This window comes from Arvicanthis niloticus, chromosome X (genome assembly GCF_011762505.2).
Source record: "Arvicanthis niloticus isolate mArvNil1 chromosome X, mArvNil1.pat.X, whole genome shotgun sequence".
In the NCBI taxonomy this organism is placed as follows: Eukaryota; Metazoa; Chordata; class Mammalia; order Rodentia; family Muridae; genus Arvicanthis; species Arvicanthis niloticus.
Window position 1 is genome coordinate 57941216 of NC_047679.1, and position 20219 is coordinate 57961434.

The 20219-nt window shown below is 37.6% G+C and overlaps 1 protein-coding gene across 1 annotated transcript in view; it reads right to left on the reverse strand.

Annotated features, from left to right (window-relative positions):
• The window catches only part of Zdhhc15 (zDHHC palmitoyltransferase 15), a 105802-nt gene that overhangs the window by 52202 nt on the left and 33381 nt on the right, over positions 1 to 20219 (reverse strand). Inside the window, exons 3-4 of the mRNA XM_034485478.2 lie at positions 7370 to 7464; positions 721 to 841 (exon numbers count right to left, since the gene is read on the reverse strand). Coding sequence (XP_034341369.1) covers positions 721 to 841; positions 7370 to 7464 — 216 coding nt within the window. The remainder of the gene's footprint in view (positions 1 to 720; positions 842 to 7369; positions 7465 to 20219) is intronic.

The window sequence follows — 20219 nt, forward strand, 5'->3', positions numbered from 1 at the left end:
GTTTATAGCAGACTGATTCATACCAGCTAAGCACTGGAAACAAACCAAATTTGTATCAGCCACTGAGTAGATAAACAAGCTGTTATATTCATACAATGTAATGCTGCTCAGTAATACAAGGAATTAAATACAAAACAATATGAGTAAGTGTCACAAATATTATGCTGACTAAAAGAGGCAAAACACGTGAGTGTAGACTTCATGATTTGGCTTATACACAATTCTAGAGCAGGCAAAGCTAACCAATATGAGAAAACTATCAGAATAATATGTGTGCATGGGGACCGACTGGGTAGAGGCATGGCAGAACCTTCTTGGAGTGATGGTAATTTTTTAGCAGCTTTGATTACAGGTATGTATATTTTTCAAAACATGTTGAATTGTACACTTAAGATATTTGCATATTTTCATATGCAAATTTATCCACAAACAAATACATATTTAGGCAGATATGTACTGGTGTTTGCTGTTTGTTTTAAAATGCATCAGAAAAATAAGATGATCCACAAGAAAACAGAGGGTTGACTCTATAGAAAGGAATGTGATAAAGCAGTATAATCAAATGTTACTGGTACTGAACAAAAGGCATGTGAAAATTTGTATAATGAAATGTGGTTTTGAGAAGATGAGAGGAAAAGGATGCTAGCCTGACAACTCAGATGGACTTGGTGCTCCTTACATTCCTGCTAACTGACTCCCTGGCAGAAATGATGAACTGACCTCCACTCCCGGTTCTGGTGTACACTGGTAGCTTCTTGGCCATATCTACAAGCATCTGCTTCTGGACCTCAGGTCTCTCTTCATTTTTATAGCGCTCCTTGTCTGTATAGGACAAGTGGAACTGGAAAAAGAATGGGCAATGTTTACTTTTTCAGGTTCTCAGAAAGCATTGAAAACAACCAAAACTACCTAAATGAAAATATTATCCGCTCTTGAACTTCAAATATCAGTTTGTCTTAGGCATTTTTTTGGGCTAAGTGTTTTATGAGATAGGTGGGATTATTTTTAAAATAAAGAATAACATTTAGACAGATTAAGTACTTTGTCCATAGTTGTACTCAATCATTTTTTCCATTCCATTATACTATGTATGATGGTATATACAGTTGTCTAACACATTGCTGCCAGGGTCCCTTCAATGAGCAGTCAGGTTTATTGAGTACCAATTACTTTTTTATACATTCATAAAACTGATGACACTCAGAGAAGCTGGATGGCTTGTGACATTGTCTGAATGTTCTAATTTTGCAAATGAGTGAAATTTTGGATATCCTCACTAGCTGATACAGAACATTTTGTCAATTTAGTGCTACATTTTGCTAATATTGTCTAAGGTAATCTAATTACTTTTGCAAAGCAATATAGATTTAAAAACTTTTCTTGAGTCTCCACAAAAGGGTAGACAGATGGAAAAGGAGAGGATCTATGGTAGGAATTTCTGGTGTAAGCTTTCTCATGGACTTAAAATAGAAAATAACTTTCAGAAATTAGGCATTCTTGATCTGAACTTTTTTCTCTGTAAAATAAAGGAAATGATACTGATTTCAGAAGACTGGAGCAGAATGGTTGGGTAACAACAAGTAACTCAAAGTATTATTTAGAATTCTAATTATTAATCATTCAAATCTATTTGATATTACCAGTCATTTAAATTTTAACTCTCAATATATAATACCTTATTATGTTTTAGTCAGTACATTTTGAGCTTACTCCTGATAATGAACACCTTCTTCATGACTTCATTGGGCCATTTGGGGTATTCTCTTGAAATACTTATTCAAGTCTTTTGTCCACCATAATAATAAGGCTTTTGTCAGTTTCCTTTCAGAATGAAGTCTCTGGTGGGTTGGCTATACTTCAGTGAAGCCACACATCCAAGAATATATGAGTAACACAAATTGTACTTGATGAGTTTAAAGAAAAAAGAGGACATGAGTGGGCAGGTAGGTAGGTAGGGCGAGGATAATAGTTATAGGAGGAATATGGGAGTTGTGAATATAATCAAAATTATATGAAATTCTTAAGCAAGTAACAAAATTGAGAATATATGCTATTATCTTTTTATGCTGAATTGTGACAAACAGAGTCTACTCCTTTGTTGAATATTTTTGTAACAATATGTACCTTTTCTTTTGGTCCTTTTACAGTGCATTTTGAGGAATGAAGATCTTGGTGAGAGTGTGGATTTATAGTCTAGTTGGATAACTTAGGTACTATCTTAAGCTAAATGCACATCAGTGGTATAACCTACCAATCCCACTCCTGGTTATATTAACCAAGACAAATAAATGTATATGGATGAAACATATATGTAAATATGCCAAAACACATTTACCAGAATGCTCAGATTAGGTGTGTGCAGCTATGAAGTCTCTCTCTCTCTCTCTCTCTCTCTCTCTCTCTCTCTCTCTCACACACACACACACACACACACACACACACACACACACACACACACAAATAAATATTTTTGTTAAACATAAAAAGTAAATTAAAAATAGAACTCTATCAGTGGTGTGTTTTATTGTATCATAACATTCTCAGTCAGAGTGAGAATTAAATGTCCTCCCGAGAATATATGGAAAGGCATAGGAGTTATCTGAGGTTATCACAATAAATATGATACATTTATAAGCATTTTATTCTTAGCCCTGAGTCGTGCTGTATACTATAAGGATATAATAAGTAAATATTGTAAACTGATACAGAACAACCTGGTTATTTTGTTTTTATATAAGTACAATCATACTAACATAAAAATCCAAAATTTTTAGATTTTCATTTAAATTTTGATAATTGAAAGTAGCGCCTCATGGCAGTGCTTTCATCTTTGAGGAATCTGAGTGTAACTTTCTCATGGGCCTGCACACTATTTGAAGGGCACAGGCAGAGTTGTTTTTATTTAGATGTGACAAATACTTTACAGTCACTCAACAAATGGTTTTGAACAAGATGGCTGGCACAGATAGCATATTTCTGGCACTAAGCCGTATTATGGATTATAAAGCAGTGAGTTAATAAATGCATTTTTGGACGAGACAACTGGTGACAGATTGGAATGTTGTGTTAGAGAAATTAATATTGTGGCCATTAAGTAGATCCAAAGAACTCTCCTTTCATTTTTACAAATTAAAAATAATAAAGATGTAGTCATTAAAAGGAGAAAATGATCAGGTATTTGGGGGGAGCAGGAGTGAAGCCCTGAGTTCCAGCAGAATGAATGGAAATATGCAAACTCAGGAGGTGGGAGGTGGGAGGTGGGAGGTGGGGGACCCTCTAGAAAGTACCAGAGACCTGGGAGGTGAGAGACTCCCAGGACTCAATGGGGTGACCTTAGATGAAATGCCCAAAAGTGGGGAGAGGGAACTCATAGAGTCCACTTCCAGTAGAAAGACAGGGCACTAAGTGGAGGGATGAGGTTGACATCTCACAGTCAAAAATTCTGACCCAGAATTGTTCCTGTGTAAAAGAACTGCAGAGATAAAAATGGAGAAGAGACTGAAGGAAAGGAGGTCCAGTGACAGGCCCAAATTAGGATCCAGTTCAAGGGGATGTCCCAAGGCCTGACACTATTACTGAAGCTAGGGAGAACTCACAAAATGGACCTATCATGACTGCCCTCCGGAAGACCCAAAAAGCAGCTGAAAGAGTCAGATGCAGATATTTGCACCCAACCAATGGACAGAAGCTGCTAACTCCTGTGATTGAATTAGGGAAAGGCTGGAAGAAGCTGAGCATGAGGGAGGGCAGTGGGGAGGCCTGGTGGGGGAGGGAGTGGGGTTGGGGTGTGGGAACATCTTCTTGGAGACAGGCGAGGAGGAATGGGATGAGGAACTGTGGAAGGGCAAACCAGGAGGGTGGATAATGACTGGACTGTAAAAAAAGATTAAAGATAAATATAAAAAATATAAGCATTAGACATTTGCAGTACTTGATTAAAACCTAACATTATCTCATCAAGTTTAGGTCTACAAAATTTCTAACCACCTAGACTTTCTACTGACCTAAAAGCTGTCATACATAATATGAAGGGGCTACTTAATTTTTATTAAGCTAAAATTAAGATAACATGGTATCTTATTTTATAAGGTACATGTTACAGTTCACAAATTCAGTGGCATTCAGCGCACACACATTGTGGTGCAAACAAAACTGCCTAGTTCAGAAACATTTTATCACCTGAGAGAAAACTCTTTACTTTATTAAGCTGTCATTCTTTATTCCCTTATGTCTAGGCAGACTGCAACCAATATCTGCTGTATAAGTTTCTGTCAGAATTTGCCTTCAAAACAGTATGGCCTTTGGTGTTTGGTGTCTTTCAATGGCCACATTTCAAGGTTCATATATGTCAGTATTGGATTATCTTTTATGGCCAATGATATTCTGGGGTGTGTATATACAATGCAAACATACAATACTTCCTCAAACAATTTTTCCACTGGAACTGATAAATATTTGGGTTGTTTCCATCTTTTGGCTATGGGTATAGTGTTGCAATAAAAATTTGTGCATATGTATTTATTTAAATGCTTCCTTCAATTATTTTGAGTACATAGCTATGAATAGAACTTTTGGATCACATGGCAACTCCATATTTAACCTTATTAGGAAAAGCATAGCTATTTTGCATAGCATATTTACAGTCTATATTCCCAGTCAAATTTGAACTTTGCATTCTCACCAATATTTGATATTTTTCATTCATTCATTCATTCATTCATTCATTTGTTCATTTAATGTTTTCCTTCTTGGTGGCTGGTGTCTAGATTTGCATCTCTTTAAATTGGTGGTGTGGCTCATGAACTTTTCATGTCCTTAACAAACAATTAGATATATTCTTTGGAGAAAAAAATGTCTATTTAGGATGTTTCTGCATTTCACAACTGGGTTAAGCGTAAGTTGCTGAATTATAAGAATTCTTTATGTATTCTGCGCACTGGACACAATTGTATGAAATGAAGACACTGTCTTTTATGCTTTGGCTGGTCTTCTTACTGTTTGTTTTATTTCCCTTCTTACTGTTTTTTTTTATACCCTTGGCTTTAGGTCGCTTTTCATTATATAGTTCTCTAAAATATCAAAATAGATTATTTGAGATACTTCTTCCTTTAAATGTGTTTACAACTATAAATTTTCCTGTGAGCACTGCTTGATTGCATCCTATAATTTTTATTATGTCATATCTCACTTTCACTCCTCTCAAAATATTTTTAAAATTCCGTGTGATTTCCTATTTGATCTGTTAGTTCGGAACGTGCTTAATGATCAAGGTGAAGAGGATAAGAGGCTGCAGAATTCTAAGCCCTAAATGGGACACCGATTTTACACCCTCCTTTCTCAAAGCTCAGAGATTACCGAGGAAAAGGGGGTGAAAAACTCTAAGAACCAGTGGTGGTGGATGCATACATTAAAGCAGCATTTTAAAAAAGCACAATGAGGTCATTGCATACATGAACTCAGCTCTTGTGGAGGCCATGCACAAGACTGGGCAAGCTCAAGTCAGACGAAATTCCAGCTTGGAAAGGAGAGGGGAAAAGAAGTCCTACCTATAGCTGAGGAGATATTGCCAATTGATAGCTTTTGGAAGAGAGAATCAGCTTTTTTTCTTCTAAAAGGGTGTAGTCCCTGGTAGGTCGACCACCTTCCACAGGTGGCCAAACACTAAAGCATAGTTCATGGGTAGCACAAATGGACTTGGACTTGATTTTTTTTTAAGTATGAGGAAGAATGAGGCCACAAGGTTGAATGGGTGGGGTATGGGGTTGGATCTGGGAGGAGTTGGGCTGGGATGAATACAATCAAAATACATTATATGAAATATTCTAAGAATTAATAAAAGAGTGTGCTTAATTTCCCCATACTTGTGAATCTGTAGCTTTCTTCATCTTATTAACTTCTAGCTTTATTTCATTGCACTCAGATGGTTTCAAAATTTTAAATGTATGAACTTCTTTGGTGGCCTAATGGATTGTCTGCATTGGAAAATGTTCTATATGCTATGTAAAAATGTATATCCTGATATTTGGGTGTAGATTGTGTGTGTGTGTGTGTGTGTGTGTGTGTGTGTGTGTATTTCAGATTTTTTATTTCTTTTCGATCTTCTTATTCTACACACTATCCTTGATTTTTATTACTATTTGCTTGTATTTTTCTAACCGTTTATTGTAAACTTATTCATGTCTTTGGTACTAATGTTAGCTGTGTTGTAGACAGATTAAATAGATATGATTTTAATCTAGTTTGTCAATTTCAGACTTTTATAATACATTTTTTGAACCAGGGTTTCATTATGTAGCTCTAGTGGTAGAACTCTCTATGTGGACCAGGCTAGACTCAAGTTCACAGAGATCTACTGGTCTCTGCCTCCAGAGTGCTGGTATTAAAGGTGTGCTCCACCATACCTTGTCCTGTAATGTTTTAAGTATTATTTATTTTAGTGGTATTTATTTTATTACTCTTTTTGAGATTAAAGTCTCACTCTGTACCCTAGATTGGCCTCAAATTTGTGGCAATTTTCCTGTCTCAGCCTCTAGAATTCTGGGATGACAAGATGAGCGACCATGTCCAGCAATCCTAGTCTTTTAAATGAATCAATTAATCCAGTTGTATTGTAAGCATTCAGAAGAAAAGATATTTGCCACCTTGCTCATAATCTCCTTTCTGTATATTACCTTTCTATGTGCTTTACATTTTTTATTTTGTATTATTTTGCTCCGTGAATGAGACAACTTAGAATAGTATTTTTTTCTGTGTTAATAGCTTTGATAAGATCTTTCCTATTGTTTCTTTTTACTTCCATTTTTCCGATCTCTTACAAATAGTTCAAGAAACACATGGATTCAAGAGACCATATCTTAAAAGGGCTGGATTCACAACTGCTTTTTTTTTCTCAGAGTTGCCTTTTAGTTTCTTGATGGGTGCCATTATAAAATAATACAACTCCATAGAATTGAACTAGATGAAGTCTCAGAATCATAATGGCTTTTTCTTCTAATCAGATCCCCATTACAGACAGTGGTTTTCTAGTCTTAAAGATACCCAAGGCTAGCGATTTTACAAACTCCTTTAATAGCCTAGTCTACCCTTAATTCCTCAGAGTAAATTCCTTTCAGTTTATCCTTGGCTGGGCAAGGTAGTGTGCCACCATATTTCCAGTTATTCAGGAGATATAAAGGAGGGTGACTGGAGGCTAGGAGTTCAAGGCCAGCTTGGGCAATACAGAGAGACTTTGTCTAAAAAAAAAATACAAAACAGCTGGAATTTCTTTTGAATAGGAAGGTGATTTGTTCTTCCTTTTGTCCTGTTCTGGTTTTATTGGTATCTTTAGTTTCTTTTGTTCTTAACTTTGTGAAGCAACAAATACTCTTACCTTCTGGTTTGGCTGCTGTGGGAGTGTAAAGATAGACTTCCAGTAGGTCCATGCAAAGAACACAAAAATGGCGTGATAGAGTATGAGGTAGATAACTGAAATTAAAAAAAAAAAGTTGACACTTTTAATACATTTTTTTCAGAGTTCAAAAGAACAAAAGTAAGCAACAAATGTCTCTTTTTCTCCTATGACTATGTACTCTCTGGTATGGAACAATGAGTGCCACTATTTTCCCATGCACAGATAAGAATACATGAGTAACACCAAATTTTGAGGCAGAGAATTTCTGGAAGTTATATCTTTTCAAACTTTTCATGTGATTCTGTGAGTAAAGAGAGGAACTGTCCTTTATGTCAATACAGGAAAGCTATTTTAGCCAGTTATCATTATGTCTTCTACCATGGATGGGTACTAAATGCATTTCACTAGAGTTTACAGTATGCTTTTTCAAAAAAATATTAATTTAGTGTGTGTGTCTCTCTGTGTATGTACACACATTCTATAACACACATGTGGTGTTCCGAGGACAATTTGTGGGAAACAGACCTCTCCTTCTACCATATGGGTTCCAGGGGTAGAATGCAGGACATTGGGCCTAGCTATAAGCACCCACTGAGCCATCTGGCCAACCTACAACATATTTTTGTATACATCACCACATTTTATTTTCTCAGTAAGTTTGTTGAAATAGATAACAGTTATAGGGCAGGTAATTATCTGACAGAGACAGAGCTCTTTAACCAAGTTCCCACAGACTGTAATGTTTATGTACCCTGACATTAAATACAGAACTTCTGACTCTAAATCTAAAGTTGTTTTCAGTAGCTCCATTGACTACACAACTCAGAAGTATAAGTTGTACCTTTGAAATAGATGTCCTGCCTGTTTTCTCACACTTTTTCCTTTTAAACAGCTCAGTTTGGGTATTCTCCACAGAGCTGGTTACAAGATAGAAAATCACTTCAGTGTTTCATTTCAATTCCCTGAATGGCATGGTCTTATGTCAATCCATCAAAAAGACTCAAGAGAATAATGTAATTGAAGACCAAATTAACAAGAAAGTTGAGCCTTGCATATGTCTACTCTTTCAGTCCCAGCCCTTTAGTACTATATCGTTATATGTGAGATTATGAAATCTCAATTTCCCACACAGAATAATAGGCAATGGTTTCCTCTGCATGGACATCTCACTTCTTCATGTCAAGGGTGTGGTCATTCCAGGTTTTCTCACATGTTTCTATAAGTGCATGCAAACGACAAGCTTCTCTACAACATCTAAAAATTTAACTGCCCTTTTTTGGTGAAAAGTTAAAGATTCATAGCGTTCAAAACTTGAGGTAGAGGAGTATACAGTGAAATGCTTGTCTTATTCAGCCATGACTTCAGAGTTTATGCTTGTAAAATAACCCATGGTGTTTTGGCACATACAAAGAAGTAGTCTGTGCACAATATTTTGCAACATCCTTCTTTATTGCTTATTTTATCTGGCATTGTTTCACTCTATATCACTTGGAAAGAGTGATCTTTCTTATTTTCTTAAATAAGTGTAAGTGAAGTGCTCAGCCCTAAATGGGACATTTACATATACTCCCATATATGACAGCTCCTTAGACCACCTACAAAGGCTAAGAGGCTGTCATATATGGGAGTGCAGAAAGATTATAAGAGCCAGAGGTTGGAAAGCATTGCTTTAAAACATTATCTTCTTTAAATTATTATTATTTAAAACTGACATGAGAGGGCTATTGCAATAAGAACTCATAGAGCTATGGCTGTATAAAATGTACACAAGATTAAGCTATCCAACCCCCCAGCATGTATGGGGGAGGGGACTAAGAGACCCCACACTGGGCTGAGGCGCTACTAGCAGTTGGTGGCAGTCAAGGGAGCCAAAGTCAGTTGTTTTCTGAGATGTGATCCCTAATAGATTGGTCACAATCTAGTGAGTGGTCCTATACCCGTGTGCATATATATGTAAAGGTACTACTGTTTGTTAAAGAAAAAAAGAGTACAGGAAGATGGAAGGAAAAATTGGTGGGTGGTATGAGTTGGAGGGTCAGGAGTGGGAGGCAGATTTTTATCAAAACACATTGTATGCATTTATAAAATTCTCAAAAAATAGTTGCATGGGATTCTATTGCAAAGATGTATTATATACTCTATTGAACCACACTGTCTTTATTATACATTGAATTTTTGTTTTCACTTGCTAATACAAATAGTAGATTCATACATATTTTATACGTATGTTATCAGCACATTCATAAACATCTGTAGAATCAATAGGGTGGTATTGTCACACACCTTTAATCCTGGCACATGGGAAGCAACAGCAGATAGATCTCTAAATTTGATGCTAGCCTGGTCTACAGAGTGAGTTCCAGGACAGCTGAGGATACATAGAGAAACCCTGTCTCAAAGAACAAAAAACCAAAACAAAAGAAAATCTATACAATAGATTCCCTGAATTAGAAATGCCAGGCCAAAATTATGCTTTTTTCAGTGTTTCTTTTATTTTTGATATTATAACATAATTACATGTCTGCCCTTCCTTCCTCCAAACCATCCCATATACCTGTGGGGCAAGTGGAACTGTGCCACCAGACAAAAAAAAGAAAAAAGAAAAAACAAACCTGGGCAGATTAAGAAAAAAGTCGAGCATATTAAGAAACCTCTGCAATTCTCATGAGAATGGTAGGCATTTGACCCAGTTCCTGTCCTGAAGCACCTGACCTCGACACCCCACATGAGGACCTTGGCAAACAGTTGAGTAGCACAGAGCCCAGAGTTCTTCATGCTAATGAAGTATCTAGATGGGCCTGCCCCAAAGATTCAGCCAATAAGCTTCTCTTCCTGGACATTCCTTACTGCAAAAGGTATTTAATCCCTAGTCAACCCTGAGTAAGCTGTATGCACCATTTTCATCATGAATAAACAGTTTGGACAAGCAAGGACTGTCCCTCTCATCAAGAACCTCCGTGGGGGGAACCCTTCATTACTGAGCCATGCCACCTAAGTGTCCCGCAGTCTTTCCCCCTTTTGTAGAGATACACCTGTAGAAGAGTCATAACAGGGGAGCAGAACCCCAGCAGGAGGATATCTGCACGGGGGAACGGTAATGTATGTGTTAAGCCTGTAACAGTTTCATTGGGAGCACATCAGTGGTCTCTTGTTATGGTCCTAGGAAAAAGGCAAGGGTGTTTGAGAAATTTAGTCCTGGAAGGAATCCTCTAAGTGGAGAGTTACTTGTGTAGTATTAAGGAAAGCAGAGGGAAGAGTTGGGAATTTATCTGCTGTAGATGGCTGAGGAAGAAACTATTATAGTAATTATGTATCTGGGATAGTCAGTAACAGCTTGTCTGTACAAGGAAACTGGCTTAAGTAGACGGTATTATTTTGTTAATTAAGGATTAAATAATGGCTATTAGTGAGTTGGTTTGACCTGTGGGGAGTAGATTAAATATGATTTTTTTGAGGCTTAAAATTTTTTTAAACAAATTGAAAATTTTAGAACAATTTTGGGTTAAAAAGCACAAACATTGTAGCAATACCAGCCAAGTAAAAACACACATAAGGACAAAAGGACCTGCCTGCTAGAGCAAAAGACCAGCAGCCTCCGTGGAAGAGCAGGCTCCCCCATCAGCGAAAAGAGCCAACCAAGCAAAACATAATAGATGAGATTTTGTTGCTGAGAATCGGAAGAAATGACACCTGAAACCCTTACCCCAACCATTTTCATACTTCTTTGTTTAAATGCTTGTTCTCACTAACAGCAACACCTGAAACAGTGCTCATGCCTTTTAACTCAAAATTTTCATGCTTCTTTATTTGAATGTTTATTTTTCTCACTAACAGGAACACCTGAAACAATGTTTGTGCTCCCAAGCAAATTGTTACAAGCTTAACAGTTTTTTGGGGGGAGTCTGGTAGAGGGTTCCACTTGTCCCACATATACCCTTCCTTACTCTCTTCATATTTTTCCCTGAAAAATAATATTCCCTCCTTAGTAGGTAGAATGTCACTTCTATGCATGTTTTCAGGGGCGAGCATTTGGTAGTGAACAACCAACTGGTGTGCTCTTCCATGGAAAAGACTGTTTCTCCTGCTCTCAGAATTCCTTACTTGCCTCTGTTTCTTTGTGTAGTTTCTGTGCTTTTTTTTCATTATCCCTTTAACATGTCAATTGTTGTTGTCCTTGTTCAGCTCATATTTGCATATTTGTACAGTTGTGTTTGTGACACATTACAGGTATAGCTTCTGATATTACTAGGACACATAATTTTATATAAAACTCCCTGATCCTTGGCCCTTCCTTACAATCTTTCTGCCCCTTTGTCTGCAATGCTCCTTGAGTCTTAGGTATAAGAACTGCTTTGCAGATGTATCCATTCAAACTGGACTCCATAGCTATCATTAAATTGCCATTAGTAAAACTTACACATTTTGCTCCTCCACCAGAGGCCACTCCAGCATCCAGATCCTCAGGCAAGCCCTCTCCCTATAGACCACCTACACTCCTCCTGTAGCCCATCCTACCCTCAAAAGCCCTTCATCTCCTTGTCACCATATCCAGTCCTCTGTCTCCTGTCTCAGCCCCCTTATTACACCAGAGGCCACATCAACACTCAGAACCCCAGGTAAGTCACCCATCAATATTCCCCCAGTGCCCACCCAGCCTACCATCAACAGCTCCACCTACAATAGCCCCTCCTCTCCTCATCACCCTATCCCATCCCACACCACTGGCTGAAGCCCCATGCCCCACAGAGGCCAGACCAGCACAAAGATCCTCAAGTAAGCCCACTACTAGTGGACCATAAACATTCTAACAGTGTCTGCTCAGCTTACCCACAACAGCCCTTCTATCCTTGACATTCTATCCTGGCTCACATCTCTGGCAGATACCCTGTCCTCCACCTGAGGCCAAGCTGGTACCTAGATTCCCAGGTAAGACCCCTGCCCAGGTAACTACAAACACTACCCCCAGAGACCACCCAGTATACACTCAACAGCCCTTCCCTTTCCTCATCACCATATCCTGGCCCACATCTGTGGTGGAAGACCACTTCTCCACCAGAGGCCACACTAGCACCCAGAATCCCATGTAGGCTGCTTGCTTGTGGACCACACCCAATCTCTCAGTACCTGACCAGCCCTCCCTTCCTTATCACCGGCCCTAACTCTTTCAGAGGAACCCAGCTACACCAGAGGCCACTCACATCAGAAGTCCAGCCACCAAATCAACCAGAAACACTACTCAACCACAGGTCACTCCAACTACAAGACTAAAGAAGAAACAGAAACCACGAAACAAAGCACCTATCCAACAAACCCAGGTGCCTAGATGTCACTGTAAGAATACAATCAAAAATAGCCAGGGCAATTTGTCACCACCAGAGCTCAGCTATCCTAGGAAATCGAGACTTGAATATTTCAACACAGCTGAAACATGAGTAAATGACCCTAAAACCAACTTTATGAAGATGATAGAGGTCCTTAAAGAGGAAATTAATAAATCCGTTAAAGAAACCCAGGAAAACACAAACAATTGAAAAAAATCCTTTAAAGGAAGCCAAGAAAAAAATCAAACAGGTGAACAAAATAAATAATACTGTTCAAGACATAAAAATGGAAATAAAAGTAATAAAACACAAACTGAGGGAATTCTGAAAATGTAAGATCTAGGATGTGAACAGGAACTACAGAGGCAAGCTTCTACAACAGAATATAAGAGACGGGATAAGAATCTCAGGTATTGAAGATATGATAGAAAAAATAGACATATTGGTCAAAGAAAATGTTGCATCCAAAAAATTCCTGACACAAAACAACCAGAAAATCTGGGACTATGAAAAACCCAAACTTAATAATAATAGGAAAAGAACAAGAAGAATCCCAGTTCCAAGGTCTATAGATATTTTTAACAAAGTCAAAGAAGGAAAATTTCCTAACCTAAAAGACATGTCTATAAAGGTAAAAGAAGCTTAGAGAACACTAAATAGATTGAACCCAAAAAGAAAGTCCCCTCACTACATAATAATTAAAACATTAAAACATAGAACAAAGAAAGAATATTAAAAGCTGCAAGGAAAAAGGCTAAGTAACATATAAAAGCAGACCTAGTAGGATTATACCTGATTTCTCAATGGAGACTCTAAAAGCCAGAAGGGTCTAGAGAGATGTGCTGCTCTAAGAAACCACAGATGTCAGTCCAGACTACTATACACAACAAAACATTCAATCACTACAGATAGAGAAAACAAGACATTCCATGACATAGTCAAATTTAAACAACATGTATCCACAAATCTAGCACTGTAGAAGGTACTAGGAGGAAAACTATAACCCAAGGAAGTTAATTACATCCATCAAAATATAGTCAATAAATAATCTCACACCAGTGAAACCAAAAGAATGGAAATGTGTGTGTGTGTGTGTGTGTGTGTGTGTGTGTGTGTGTGTGTGTGTGTGTGTGCGCGTGCGCGCACACCTCAATATTAAAATAATAAGAATTAACAAGAATTGGTCATTGTTCTCTCTCAATGTGAATGAACTCAATTCTCCAATAAAAAGATACAGAATAACAAAATGGATGTGAAATCAGGATCCATCCTTCTGCTGCATACAAGAAACATACCACAACATCAAAGATGGCCATTACCTCAGAGTAAAGGGTTGTTAAAAGGTTTTCCAAGTAAGTAGACCTAAGAAACAAGCTGGTGTTGCCATTAAATAGACTTCAAACCAAATTTATTCAAAAGTGATGGTGAAGGACACTTCATACACATCAAAGTAAAAGCTAACCAAGATAATATTTCAATTTTTGACATTTATGCTCCAAACACAAAAACACTCATATTTGTAAAGGAATTACTAAAGCTTAAATCACACATTGACTTTCACATATCAATACTGGGAAACTTAAAGTACCCACTCCCATTAATGGCCAGATCATTGAGACAAAACAAACAAACGAAAAAAAGAAAAGAAAAAGAAAAAACAGAAAAATACCAGAGCTAATAAATGTTATGAGCAAAATGGACCTAACATATCTTTTGTGTTTTACCCAAACACTAAACAATATGCCTTCTTCTCAGCACTTCATTGAACTGTCTCAAAAACTGACCATATAGTCAATCACAGAGCAAGCCTCAACAATTACAAGAAAATTAAAATAACTCCTTGTATCTTATCAGACCACTATGGATTAAAGTTGGACTTCAACAACAGCAGAAACACCAGAAAGCCTATATATTCATGGAAATTGAATAATTCTACTCAATGACCGCTGGATCAAAGAAAAACTAAGAAAGAAATTAAAGAATTTCGATAATTCAATGAAAATGAAGTCACAGAATACCTAAACTTACGGGACACAATGAAAGCGGTGCTAAGAGGAAAATTCATGGCACTAAGTGCCTACATAAAGAAATAGGAGAAATCTCATACTAGTAACTTAACACCACAACTAAAAACTCTAGAACAAAAAGAAGCAAGTTCACCCAAGAGGAGTAGATCACAGGAAATACTCAAATTCAGGGATGAAATCAATAAAATAAAAACTAAGAGAACAATACAAAAAAAAATCAATGAAACAAAGAATTGATTCTTTGAGAAAATGAATAAGAGAGACAAACCCTTATTTAAACTAGCTAAAGGGCAGAGACAGAATATTCAAATTAACAAAATCAGAAATGAAAAGGCAGAAGTAACAATAAACACTGAGGAAATACAAAGACCGAAACCCCACAAAATTGGAAAATCTAATGTAAATGGATAATGTTCTCAATACCTATCTTTACTTACCTACCCTTAACATACCAAAGGTAAACCAAGATCAGATAAACAATTTAAATAAATCTATAACCCCTACAGAAATAGAAGCAGTTATTAAAAGTGTCCCAACCAAAAAAGCCCAATTATTCCACAAAATAGAAACAGAAGGAAGATAGTCAAATTTATTTTATTATGCCACAATTATCCTGATATTCAAACCACATAAAGATTCAACAAAGAAAATTACCGACCAATTTCTCTTATGAACATTGATGCAAAAGATACTCAAAAACCAAATCCAAGAATTCACCAAAAAGATCCTCCACCATGATCAAGTAGGCTCCAACCCAAAGATGCAGGGATGGTTCAACATATGAAAATCCATCAATGTGACCCATTATATAAAGAAATTGAAAGAAAAAAATAAAGATGATTATATCAATAGATGCTGGAAAAGCCTTTGATAAAATTCAATGCCCCCTCATGTTAAAAGTTTTAGAGATATCAGAGACACCTCAACATAATAAAGGCAATTTACAGCAAGCAAATAGTCAATGTCAAATTAAATGGAGATAAAATCAAAGCAATTGCACTAAAGTCAGGAGCAAGACAAGGCTGTTCACTTTCTCCATATCTATTCAATATAGTACTTGAACTTAGCTAGAGTACTATGGGAGTGTCTAAACAATGATTGGTCTAACTTGAGGCCAACTCAACCAGAGGGAGCCCATGCCTGACACTGAGGGCTGAAACTAGAAGCTTAGCAGCCCAGAGATCCAGGATAGAATAAAATACAACTGGAAAAAAGTCAATGAAATGATTTCGAATGATATTCTGAATGATATTCTGCCATACCCATAGTTTCGTGCCTAGCCCAATTGTCATCAGAGAGACACTGTCCAGCAACTGATGGAAGTAGATGCAGAGACCCACACCTAAACACTAGGAGGAGCCAGGGAATCTTGCAGAAAGAGGGGGAGGAAGGATTCTAGGAACCAGAAGGGTCAAGGACACCAGGAAAACATGATCTACAGAGTCAACTAAGCACGGCTCATAGGGGCTCACAGCAACTGAGGGGGCAACCATGGAATCTGTATTGGTCTGAGCTAGGTCCTCTGAATATATGTTATGGTTGTATAGCTTGGTGTTCTTATGGAACTCTTAACAGTGGGAGTGGGGAGTATCTCTCACACTTTTGTGTACAGTTAGGACCCTTTTCCTCCTATTGGATTGTTTTGCAACCATTCTCAAATTTCAGTTTGCAGGGTGGTTGAGATCACTAAGTGGATAAAGGCAGTTTTTAAGCCTAATGTCTTAAATTGGATACTCAGGACCCAGGTGCTTGAAGAAGAGAACCAACTCCTACAAGCTGTCTGCTTCACATTCTCACGTGTTTAAGAGTGTGTGTGTGTATGTGTGTGTGTGCGCACACACACACACACCATTTTAAAATGTAATAAAAATTCAGCGTATATCCTCTACTAAAGACTGAATCATTACCTGAATTATAGAGTTCAAGAATTTAGCAGCCTACTTTCAGGTCATTCTGAAGAACCAAGAGAAAACAGTGTCTTTAGGCCATCTGGTTGTTCAGCCTACAACTTCAAGGAGGAAACTTGCCCCAACCTCCATGGTAGACAATAATTTCATATCTGCCAGTGCTTTTAAGTGACTCTTCTTGAAATACAGAGAGAACTCATGTTTGTGCACCCCCTCTGTGTAGATAAGGTTCTAGACCTTTGCTCTTTGAATATGCACCAGTCTAGTTCGTCCTGCATTAAAAACATGCAGCATACATGCAGCATACATCTCTCCTGTGCCTCTCTCAGTTGAGATATTTCTTGAGATGATTTGTCACATTGTAGCTCAAACTGATGTTAAACTCACTATTTAACTAAGGCTGGTCTTGAACTCATGGCAATTCTCCTACCTCATCCTCCCAAGTGTAATTACAGACACACGTCACTACACCTGGTTGGCATAGATTTTTATAATTAATTTTGTGTCTAGAATACTCATCCCATAAACCACAGGGACACTGAATCTTTTTTAAATTTGTTGCTCCAGTGAGGTTTCAAATCACTAGAGAAATCAAATAGCTTGTGAACTGTAACCCTGAGCTGTCACTACTCACCGACATAGAAATGAAATGGGGAAACATGTCTTTTTCCCCTCAGAAAACGGGCACAGTGGAGCCCTTCACTTATCTGGCAGTGATTACTTGGGGGGGGGGGGGCATCAGAAGCTACTAGAGTTAGTGTTATAACCCAAAATTCCAAAGTCTTAAGTGTCTTCTTTCACCAGATGCAGAGGTTTGCAAGACAACCAGAATATGGCGAAATGCCAAAGAAAAAAATTCCTCTAAGCATGCAGTTGTTCTGCATGTCATCACTGTGTTGTAATGTGAATAGCCCATTATGGGAATAGCTTCTAAAATAATGCCTCATAAACACCTTGATAAAATTATGGAAGCTAAAATTACATGCTGGAAGTAACATTAAGAAGTTGTTAATAGCAACATCGTTGGACAGTAGATTCCCTTTTGTTTTGCTCTTAGGAGGTAGTGGAAAATGTGTATGTGTGTTAGGGGGGACTTGTGCATGCATTCTGTGTGCCTCAAAATGTATGTCATCGACATAGACTTGCTGTTGTGAACGCAGCAAGATGAGCAGCAGAGAAAGTAAAGCAGCTTTGCTACACATTCCCAGACAAATGCCAAAGCTGTTACTGCGGCAATTATCTAACATACCTTTTTTCTTCTTCTTTAAAAGCTATTGTTAGAGACTCTTTAGTTTAAAAAGAGATTATTTTCTGTAACATCTTTCATACCAGTTGATGACTAAAAGCATTTGTGTTGGTAGTGAGGGAAAATTGGGAGAGAGGAGTACCTTGCAATTATGCACTGTAATTCAAATAGGAACAGCAGTTGTAGATCTAGCAATTGAGCATCCTTATTAAAATCTCCATTTTGGCTCGGGAGAGAAATCCTCAGACTATGATAAGGGAGAAATTTGTCAGCCAGGCAGTTACATCTCTGTTTGAGCAGAGAACTTAACAATGAGGCTTTGATCCTGACGTTAAATACATTGCCTTACTTTACTTACATTGTGAACTCCCAACAGGGCCAGAGCTTGTACAGCAGGTATTTGAAGGCGTCATGAGAATAAGGAGAGAGTCTCATAGTTTTTTTTGCCCAAAGTTTACAGAACATTTGATGAAAATTTAAGAATTACTCACATGTTCATTCCATGGTTTATCTGACCCTAGCATTTGAATTTTTATTAGCTGGTTCCAGGGTTTACCTAATTAACCCCTAGGAGTTTCTCTGATATCAGTATAATATCCTAGTGACATGTGGCATTACATTTTGAAAAGCATAGTTTCTTTTTCATTAAAGTCAACTTCAAATGTTAGGCTTTCGTCCAAAGTATACAGATTTCTCCTAATTACCCACTAGGCATCTACTGCTCATCAATTTATATAAACTTTTTATAAAGCCGGTTATGTTACCAACTCTTTTTAAAATTTTTTAAAAAGATTTATTCCTTTTATATGTATGAGTGTTTGCCTGCACGCAGGTTCACTACTTGTGTGCTGTGCCTGAAGAGGCCACAAGGAAACTATATCTGGGAACTGCAGTTACCATGTGGTTACTGGGCATTGAACCTAGGTCCTCTGCAAGAACAGCAAGTGCTCTTAACCATTGAGCAATGTCTCCAGCTCCCACCTCTGTTACCAGTTCTTGAGGATTATCTTATAAATTTAGCAGCCATTATGCAAAATGAAGTTTCATTTTCATTGGTATGAACTAGATCACTTTTTCTCTCTTTATACTGTACATATACTAGGTAAATATTCATCCACTGAACTATACCAATAGCCTAATTCTTAGTATTTTCAAGTTCCAAAGATCTATCTAGTCCCTATACATTAGGAGTTAGTACACAATACCAAAAGAACAGAATACATATGTTTATGAATGTGAATTATAGTATTAATCTTTGTCAAAATGGTTAGATTTGGAATCACCTAGGAAACACACTTCTAGTTGTGTCTGTGAGGCTGTTTCCAGAAAGCTTTAACTGAACAAAGAAAAATCTACCCAAAATATGGAGTGAACCATCTCATGGACTTGGCACCCAGACTGAATAAAAAGGGAAAAATAAGTCTGTTGAGGTCCTGTACTTGTGTCTTTTGGTTCTTTATTGTCAATGCAATGTAACTAGCTGCCTTATACTCCCACCAATATACTTTCCCAAAATGATAAACTGGAACCTCTCAAACTATGGGCTAAAATAAATCCTTCCTTTTTTTATTTGCCTTTTTCAGATAATTGTGTTAGAGCAAAACTAACTAATATGTAGTCTTTTTCAGGGCTTTTTTTTTTTTTTTGTTAAAATGGTCTGGCACTGAGATGTCAGGTAAAACAATAAATTTGGAACCAGATGATTGGCTTGAACTCTTGATTTGCTATTTAATAACAGTGTATTCTTGGGTTTGGGATGATGCTCTATGGTAGAGCAGGTACCTGGTTTGTTTGAGGCCCTGTGTTTCTCTCCTGAAGCAAAACAAAAATCAAACAAAAGGGTGCTGGGGAGATGGCACAGTGGGTAAATACAACAAGCTAGGATGCAGTTGCCCAAGCATAACTGCCTACAGGTGCACAGGAGATGGGAGGATGAAACAGGATATTTAGCAGTTCATGGCCCAGTCAGCCTGTTCCCCTTTAAAGGTGTATTTTATTTTTTGTGCATGTGTGTGCCTGAGTGTATGTATATGCGCCACATGCATGCGGGTTCCCCTACAGATCAGAGGAGATCATCTGGAACTTGAGTTACTGGGAGGCACTGGATGTGAGTGCTGGGAACCAAACCTGAGTCCTTCACAATAGCAGCAAGTGCTCTTTATCACAGAGGCATCTTGGCATCCCACCAGTTAGCATGGCTTATGCACTGTGTCTCAAACAAGGTAGAAAGGTGAGGACCAACAGTTAAAACTTGTCCTTTGATATCCATACATATGCTGTGGTATGTATGTGCCCACAGCCATATATGTATATACCCATAAGATTCTC